General features: G+C 55.5%; 1 protein-coding gene across 1 annotated transcript; it reads right to left on the reverse strand.

Moving 5' to 3' along the window:
• Nucleotides 1-4114: 4114 nt before the first annotated feature.
• LOC141949940 (uncharacterized) lies at nt 4115-4943 on the reverse strand. The gene is made up of 2 exons (XM_074884107.1): nt 4658-4943; nt 4115-4566 (listed from the first exon to the last, which is right to left on the reverse strand). The coding sequence occupies exons 1-2, from the start codon at nt 4941-4943 to the stop codon at nt 4184-4186; spliced, it is 669 nt and encodes a 222-aa protein (XP_074740208.1). The 3' UTR covers nt 4115-4183.
• Between the last annotated feature and the right edge of the window lie 4750 nt (nt 4944-9693).

Here is a 9693-nt window from a genome sequence, read left to right on the forward strand (position 1 = left end):
AGAAGGTGCGTGGGGCGGCGGGCACGGGGCCTCGGGCACTGCCTGGCTGGCGGCGGCCGCAGCCTGCGGGAGCCACACTCTGCTCTCTGTGGCTTGTCCCCACGGGGCGTGAGTCAGCCTGGGGCCCGTCCCGCCGGCGTGCGGGGAACCGGGAGGGCAAGCGGCACCAGCGATTCAGTGGGGCGGGAAGGGACAGTGCGATTCGGCCACCATCGGTAGCTGTGGCCTGTGCGGGGACCTCACAGAGCCGTTCCGATCTGTTGTTAGACACGGAGCTGGGCGTAGAAGACTACGTGGTCGATGTGCAACGTCTAGTGCTTGCAAAAGCCCAGTAGCCACTTACTGGCCATCACTGGCAGTAAGACAAGTTTTGTGCTAGAAGGGAGAAGGAATCAACAACGGTGCTGGCTCCAGCGTGGTTGAACATTTCTGTTGGAGCTCTGCTTGGACAAGTGTGAAAAGTAGCCCTGTTGAGCGTGATGTCGCTGCTCAATCTGGAGATGTGGAGTCGTGGCGAGGCAGAGTGACACCGCTTCGCGGGTCTCGGTAGTTTCCAGGGCTCTGCTTAGGGGATGCCGCTGCCTGCGGGGAACGGCTCCTGCTGGCAGATGCCGGTTTTGTCTGAGAGCTGTTAGACTAAGCTGGCAGCTGTTAAATTCAAAGCGAGCAAACAGACATTTCCAGGGACTTCAGGAATAACGCTCCAAAACTAAAAAGTTAACTTTTAAGTCTACATTGTTTGACTTCACCTTTACTAAGATTTCATCACCAAAATGAACTCAGTTAATTGAGGCGAAGGAAAAATAAATGTGTGAAAGCCAACAGGTGTCAGGTCCCTTCACAGAACTACCTCGGCAGCGCACTCCGCTGTTTGTAAACCCTCCTCCACAAATTCTCTGGCTCGGTGACCAAGCTGGTGGGCTACTTCAAGTCATACAAATATGTGCCGTGATAAGTGTCCCGTGCAAATGAGGCCTTCACTTCACCAGGTTATTGCCACTCTTCAGTTTTCAGTTGATCCGTTTAAATGTGTACTGATTGACTTTTAAGGGGAATTCATTTTTCTATCCGTCTGGTATTAGATGGCTGGAGGTCTCCTCCCTGTGCACTTCACAAACGGATTGAAAACAAGCATCTCTCTCTATATCAGGGATAGTCTGTTCAGAAGGCAGGTGTCAGTGCTTCTTTGGATTTCCTCGACCGCTTTTTGGGTATCAGTTGAATAGAGCACAAGTGCTCTGGGGAGGAACAGCCCCACGCACCGGTATATCCTGGGGCTGCCCAGCTGGAAAGCGGCGTTGCAGAAAAGGGGGACCTGGGGGACACCAAGTTGAACGTGAGCCAATAATGTACCGCTGCTGCAAAGAAGGGCAACGGCATCCCGGGCTGCGTCAGGAGGAGAGCTGCCGGCAGGTCAGGGGAGATGCTCCCACCCCTTCGTTCAGCGCTGGTGAGTGCTGCGAGAGCTGGAGTGCTGGGTCCAGTTCTGAGCTCCCCAGTGCGGGAGAGACATGGACAGAGAGTCCAGCAAAGGGCCACAAAGATGATGAAGGGACGGGAGCATCTCACATGAGGAAAGGTGAGAGAGCTGGGCCTGTTCAGCCTGGGGAAGGCTCAGGGGGATCCTGGCAGTGTCTGTAAATACCTACAGGGAGGGTGCAGAGAAGCCCTATTGGCTTCCAGAGTGGAAACAAAAAAGGGGTAACGAGGCATGATTGTCTTCACAGACATCAAACAAATCTGGAGAGTTAGTTTCTAAGGCAAGTCACTGGCATGTAAACAAAACGATGGATCATACCCTGAGCTGCTTCCCACCGAGGCCTGTCCGCTCTGCACTGGCTGCACCAGGTCCTGCCTCTGAAGCTGCCAGGACCATCCATCCCAACCCCCCCTTGCTGCGCTCCTGGCCCCTGGCACGTGATGGTGCTGCAGCTCCCAGCTCGGCTCCCACCCAGGGGTGCCCCGCACGCCTCCAGCTGAGCTGGGATCTCTGGGCACTGGGGCGGGCCCTTTGCTTCTGGACCATGGCTTGAAGGGAGCTGTCCTGGCTCTGGAGATGATGCTGTGTCACGGTCCCACCAAGTCCAGGTTTCTGTCAAGAGGCCTCGGCTTGGACACCCAGCACGGAGCCCAGGCTGCACTGAGCTGCCCTCCGAGCAGGGCTGGTCATCTCCCCAGCCCACAGCTGGCTGCCCCAGCGCCCCGCTAGCCAGAGGGGTCACTGGGACAGAGCTGCGGGGTAGCTCTAGGGCTGAGCTGGGTTAGCTGGGGGCAGGGGGGGTCTGGTGGGTTTGGGACAGGGTTCCAGTGTGGAGCAACCGAAGGGGATGGAGCAGCGAGAGGCTGGGAGCAGTGGCAGCAGGAGGCTGAGGAGTCCATGGGAGTGTGTGTGTGCAGGCAGGGAGTGTCTCTGTGTGTGTGTGTGTGTGTGTGTGTGTGTGCTGGTGTGCAGTCAGGGAGTGTCTGTGTGTGTGTGTGTGTGTGTGTGTGTGTGTGTGTGCTGGTGTGCAGGCAGGGAGTGTCTGTGTGTGTGTGTGTGTGCTGGTGTGCAGTCAGGGAGTGTCTGTGTGTGTGTGTGTGCAGTCAGGGGGCTGTGTGTTGTCCCAAAAGCGGGTTCTTTCACCCGGTGCACAATCACCCCATCAACACACTGATTGTTGCTTGCAGACAATTTTCGTTCGTATCAGCTCATGGGGCAGGGGTTGCATTAACCCCCCACCTCCCGCTGCACGAATGACCACTGGCAGAGGCGCTGTGAAACAAACACTGAAACTTTAATGAAATAAGAATGAGTTGGAGACAGGGGAGAGGGCTGGGGCTGGAGCGGGCGGCACGCTGTCCCGTGGTGTCCCTCAGGGTTCTGGCTCGCTTGGCGGGCACGTTGTTGCCATCAGGTGCTCTCCACTTGCTGCTGCCCGCCACCACGCCGTCCCTGTCCGGCTTCACCTCCCGCGAGGTTTTTGAGTGTTTTCCCACCCGTCACACCACCATCTTCCTCCTCTTGGGTGGGATGTTGTCCCGCAGGGAGGTCTCTCGTTTCTTGGCACTCCTGGCCGGGGTGGGGCGCTTGGCCCGCTTGCCCCCCGCCCGGCCCGATCCGGGCACCCCCCGGCCGGAGACAGCGCCCAAGGGCAGCGGCAGGCGGGTCAGAAGCACCCGGGGCTGCCTCCGCAGCACCTCCTCCATCAGCTGGGCTGTGTGGGCTGGGTGATTCCGGGAGGGACGTGAGCGGCTGGGCAGAGGGGTCTCCTGAGGACCCTTCAGCGCATTCTCCAGGGGCAGGCGAGTCAGAAGCACCCGGGGCTGCCTCCGCAGCACCTCCTCCATCAGCCGGGCCGTGCGGGGCGGGTGACGCCGGGAAGGACGCGAGGGGCTGGGCAGGGGACTCAGCAGCGGGATCCCCTGTGGGCTCAGCAGGTGACTGTCCGGAAGAGCCTTCAGGGGACCCTTCTGGGGTCTCTTCGCAGGACTGTCCTCGGAGCTCTCCTCCGAGCTCTCATCCGAGCTCTCCTCCGAGCTCTCCTCAGATGTCTCCGAAGGACTCGGTGGCAGCCAGGTGGGCAGTTCTGCCCCCATCCTGCCCTGCTGCCCTGTGGGGTCCTGCGAGGGGGAGGCTGGCACCCCCCAGAAGGGGTCGGCGTCCCCCAGCATCGCTGCTGACAGGTGGTCCTTGGCCCAGTTGCCCTGCATCCCGTAGCCCAAGAAGTTGGGGGCTTTGTTGGAGGAGACTGTGCTGTCGAGGCTGTCATGGACGTCGGGGAAGATGTTTTCACCGTCCACCAGCATCACCACCGCCACTTGCTCATTGTCGCAGCCGCCCTCTGCCCTGTACTCCGAGAGGTGGGGGAGCTCGTTAAGGGAGGTGCTCAAGTTGGAGACGTGGGGGACACTGGGGACGGTGTCCTTGCCATCCCCCAGCCCTGCCGCCACGGCTCGCTCCTTGGGGCAGCCGCCCTCCGTCACGTACCTGCAGAGGTCAGGGAGCTCCTTGAGGACCTCAGCAGGCAAGTTGGGGACACTGGCGGTCAAGACGGTGTCCCCACTGTCCCCTAGATGTGCCACCATCGCTCGGTCCTGGGGGCAGTCACCGTCCACCACGTACACAGAGAGGTCGGGGAGCTCATCACAGCACATGGTGCTGGTGAGGCTGTTGGGGAAATCAAGGACATCAGGGACAGTGTCCTCACTGTTCCCCACTCCCACCACCACCCGCTTCCACATACCTGGAGAGGTCGGGGAGCTCACCGAGGAGGGCCGTCAGCTCTGGGACATCGGAGACAGCGTCCTCACTGTCCCCCAGCCTTGCCGCCACTGCCTGCTCCTTGGGGCTGCTGCCCTCCGCCACGTAGGCAGAGACGTCGGGGAGCTGCTGGAGGAAGGCAGTCACGCTGGGGCTGTCGAGGACGTCGGGGATGGTGTCCTCGCCATCCACGGTGTTAAGCCAAGCGAGGATCTGTTGGGCAGTGGTGTCCTCTGCCTCCTCAGGAAAGGCCTCCGCGAAGGCGTCCAGCCCCTGCTCGGGCAGGTCTGCGGGCTTCCCCGGGGCTGCCAGGGTGGTCACTGCTGCTGCAAAAGCAAAGCCAACCCAAGTCCAGGCCATGCAACCTTTCCTCAGCTTGGCTGTCTGCCTGTGGGCTCTGCCAGCCCCTAAACTCACCTTTGGGCTTTATGGTGGCTCTGCCAGTCAGCGGAGCCAGGGCGGGCTGGTGGGCGCTGGCAGCAGGGACGCTGTCCTCGACGGCCACTGCCTCCATGTTGGAGGCCTCCGGCAGCTTCTGGGCGCTGCCGGGCGTGTTGTGGAGCAGAGGGGGGCCCTGCACCCAGCGCTGAGCTGCGGGGTGGCAGGGTGACGGGGGGCTGGGGCGGGCAGGGACGTGCAGCAGGCAGGAGCCCGTGGGGTACAGGGGCTCCTCCTGGACCACGGCCCCTGGCCCCAGCCCCATCGGCTGGGGGGGCACCAGCGTCCTCCCCACCACCTGCTGTCCCCAGCCATGGGCAGGGGGACAGGGAGCAGCCATGGAGCAGAACTGCACCCCTGGGGGGAGCTGCACCATGGGAGGGAGCCACATGCCGGGGTGGAGCTGCACCAGCTGCCCCGGGGCCCCCATGGGCCCTGGCCCCCCCTGCCAGACACTGGCCTGGGGCAGCTGGTAGGTGATGGGGGGCAGCTGGGCAGGCTCAGAGGCCGCCGGCAGACCCGGGACAGAGCGCAGCATGTCTGCTGTGACCGGTGGCGGCGCGGCTGCAGCACTGACGCTCTGACACCCTGTCGTCGGGTGGTTTGGATCTGCCCCATTATGACATCACCCCTAACGACACCCCGTAACCGGGGACCGGCTGTGAGCCGCTCCGCAGGCAATGGGCTCCTGGACACTCCGGCCCCTCGCTCCATGGCTGCCCTCAGCCTTTGCTTACCCACAGCCCAGACGACACTGGGCCCTGTACCTACACCCTGTCGATGGCTGCTCTGAGCAAAACCAGCCTGTGACTCCCCTGCAACTTTTCAGTGTTATTTGGCCTGGTGTAAAGCTCCCCAGATGTGGGCACCAGCTGCCCTGGTACCAGCTCACGCAGGAGGAAGCCGAGGCACAGGCTGGCTAACGGCAGTGATGAAGCCGCAACTACTCTGTCCCTGCCGTATCTGCTGCCAGTTTGGAGGGGTGGAAGGCGCCACCCAGGGCACAGGAGAGGAGAGCGGGGGGACAGGGAGCCCCGTCCTGACTCCTCACTGGCTTCACTCCTGGCCAGCTGCTTTTCCTCTGTGCCAGGATGGAGAGCACAGCGGGGGCTGGGGGGCGTTGGTCCCCCAGGAGCTGTGTGGGATCCCGGGGTGTCGCTGAACAGGGGGTCTCTGCCCGCAGGTGCCTGTGGGAATTAAGAATTGGTAGTTAGCAAAATGTAAACTGGCCTTGAGGTTAGAAGAATGATTGTGGATAACTGAGGCAGCATTATGGAACACCCTGTTGGGTGAAAAACAGCAGGAAAAAGCACCACCTGCAGAGTGTGGTGAGCATGTAAGTTATAAACAGGCAAAACCTGAAGGTCAGTAGGATGTAAAAGTGAAAATGAACCTATGTAAACAGGTGGTCATAAATTGGGAGCGGGCACACAGTGCAGCAGCATTTGTTCTTGGCAATGCCCCCCCTTCAACAAACTGCGCGTCGCCCCGACCCCAGCTGGACCGAGACCAACAAATATTCATGTAATTTCCGAGCAGTGCACACCTATTTCCAGAGGATCTAATGCATCTGTTAATACATTGCACAAGTGTACTAAAATTTGGGGAAGGGTCTCTGAGGGGCTTCCATGGGGGTTTTCGGTGGTCTGTGGTGGTCCCTAGTGGTGGCTGAAGAGGTGTCTTAGTGTCCTTTCCATGAACTCTGAGGTTTTTTTCATATAAGACCTCATCTTGGCTCATTGCTCTGTCTGTAAAGTTTCTCAGCTTTCTTACCTTCAGCTCCCACAGGTGTCTGTTGGCTTCTCTGCCCTCCCCGGGATGGACCCATCACAGTGGCAAAAATTATGTCCTTGGGTGCATTCTTGTCTGAGGCCCCTTACAGCCATTAGCACCAACTGCTTGCAGGCATCAGCTACAGGCATCAACTCCCCCTTTTCTTGAGACTTTGGACTCATAAATCCAAGGTCTCAATACTTAATACCTCATTTTCATGCAGATTTGTCTACAACAACACTGAATCATAATGCAAGCTAAGATATAGATGCAGACCATTACTATTATCATTAGAAACAGATTTCTTAACCATACCCAATTCAGTAGCCATGAGGTAAGTTTGTGCCACAATTCTTCAAAGCCCCAGGACGTATCATCCTTGGTGGCCTGAGGCAGGACTTTGGTCTGTTCCCAAATTTCTGCCAAATCCGTGGAAATTCTGCCATTCTGATCTACGTATACACAACAGCTTGTGTTAATCACGGTGCAGACACCCCCTTGCGAGGCCAAGGGCCATTCGATTTTGTTACACTACCTGAGACAAACTGGACACTTCAATTTGCAACGCTTGTGTGGCGTCCATAGTTCTGTTTTCTATGTTCTCGATTATGGTGGATATATTTACAGTTGTCTTTTCCAATTCACTTACTCCAAGCCGAGAGAGAAACCATCTGACGAAACTGTGGAATGCCTAAGGACACTCTGCTATAGCACTGTGAGTCCTTCTGCTTCGTTTAAGGAGGGTCCTCGCCCATCCACTCTGTTCATGCAGCTTATTAACTGCTGTCGTGCTCGGGACTAGGGCTCCTGGTGCACACTCCTTCCCATCCTAGGGGCAGTATTTTCCGAGCTCGGTTACCGCATAGCCAGTACCATCCTGTTCCTTCTGCTCGGGGTACAGGCCACCTAACTGAGGGTTTAAATCTATGTAACAGGGCTAGATCAAATTGGCTGTCTACAGAATTCATGTAACTGTTACAGCCCTTGGCTAGTCCTACAGCTATAGTATTGTTGTTTGTGCAGTCTGGAGTTGCATCATTCAGATGACATCGCTGTATGCAAGCACAGTTATAGGATACCTGTGGTGGTTCTTCCATTTGGATTTCTTGTTGAGTAGTCATCTTAGCACTGCCCCGCTGAAAGGCTGCGCTCACTGTAATCTGTCCATAGCTCTGGCCTCCAGCAATGGTGATATCGTATAAGGGGGTACCATCAGGCGTTGGAATCCCCATGTACTTTGCTGTTCCAGTTAACAATGTGTCTGGGTTTGCCACTACAGGATGAATATCCTGGGTTATCTGATTTATTGCCCTCAGGTCCTGGACCAACCAGCAATCCTTACCATTGGCCTTTTTAACCAGCAAAATGGGGGGGGGGGGGGGGGGGGGGGTGTTTTGACTCACACTCCACTAGTAACTTATACTTTAAGAATTTCTCAATTATTGGCACCAACCCCTTTCCAGCTTCTAGCTTTAGAGGACACTGTTTAATTCTTACCGGGGATGATCTTGGTTTAAGGTCAATTCTTACTGGGTCTGCTCTTTTGGATTTTCCCGGGACTCCTCCGGCCCATACAATAGGAATCACAGCACCTTCTACTCCTGCAGGTACCTGCTGTAACTCGGCTTGCCTCTGGAACATAAAGACCTGGGCATCCAAAGCTTTACTTTCAGGAACATGGATTGGGATTTTCCCTTTTCCAAAACTGATTTGTGCATTCAGTTTACTCATTATGCCCTGTCCTACTGGCGGCACAGGGCAGTCTGGTATACATATAAAAAAATGATGGGTTAGCACCCTGTTCCCAATTCCAGACTTTAAACGCTGGAAAAACAGCTGATTTTCTTTCCATCCTGTGGCACCAATCATTGACATAAAGAATTTGCTCATGGGTCTTTTACAACTCTTTAGTACAGAATATGTTGCCCCTGTATCAAGTAGGAATTTAACTGTCTCATTCCCCAGCTTAACTGAAACCAGAGGTTCGGCTGGGGAGTCTTAATTCCTCAACCCCCAGTCCCCGTCAATCCGAGTCTTCCGTACCGATCATAAGTAAGTCTGCCTCTGGAATGGGCGCAGACAGGGGTATCCAATTAACTGATTGTCTCTTTGGGCATTCATTCTTCCAATGTCCCTTTCCCTTGCAGATCACACGCTGATCCCTTCCCAGGGGGATTCTATGTTCTGTATTTCCTCCTGTTTTTCATCCTCTTGGGAAACCTCTTCCCCCAGAGGAGGTTTGTGCTTGAGCAAATGCGGTTGCTAAAATTGCAGCATTTTCTGTTAACTGAGATGTTGACATTCCAGACATGCCCTCCACTTTTGTAACTTTCTTCTTCTATCTGGTGCTGACTGACCTATGAACAAAGTAGTCAGCTGTGGATCCTGTTTATTCATCAATCTGCCTGCCCCTGTACTTAGATTCCAGTCTGGCTCTTGTGCTGACATACAATGATCTGGACCATCCCTTGTGTTTAGCCTCTCTTCCTCCTCCTCAGCTTTTTCCAGCACCCTTCTCTTTTCCTCAGGCAGGACCCAGTAGACTCCTTCCAATTCGTTCAATCTGATACTGAAAATGGCACCTTTATTCAACCGATCTACCCTTCCCACTGCTTGCCTGAGAGGGGCTTGTATGTTCTGAGCATTTCGCTGCCTAGTCCTACCCACCACCAAACTGAAACCTTCCTCCTCGTCGAAACTATCCGAATCACTGTCCTTTTGTTCCCTTTGCCTTCCGTTTACCCCCCTTTCGGCCTGTGCTGCCAGTTCCTGCTCATTTCCCCTTTGCATCGCCCGCTGATGCTACATGATGAACACCACCACTTAGGCGATTTCATATTTTCTGCCTCCAGTGCCAATACACCACTTCCACTTATAATCAAACCACATTTCTTACACATATCATAATTATCCCACAATGAAAAGAACAAATTCACACGCCGCATCTCATCCCATTTTCCTTCACGTCTGCAAAACACTATTATTTCTCCTGATCATCTAAAATATATAAGGGCCATCAATGATTACAATAGTCAATCAGTTTCTCTCTGGTCAGTGGTTCCCCCTGCAAGATCTTTCCAGTGTTTCCATATGCAGCCTAAAGGACCAGCCTTTAGAATTCCTCCATCCTGTGACTGGACAGAACCCATCACAAAAATAATGTAATAAACAAAATAGTACAATAACAACACACAAACCAAAATAGTACAATAACAGCACAAAACAATAATGTATAACACAAA

Source organism: Strix uralensis, chromosome 14 (genome assembly GCF_047716275.1).
Source record: "Strix uralensis isolate ZFMK-TIS-50842 chromosome 14, bStrUra1, whole genome shotgun sequence".
NCBI classification, from domain to species: Eukaryota; Metazoa; Chordata; class Aves; order Strigiformes; family Strigidae; genus Strix; species Strix uralensis.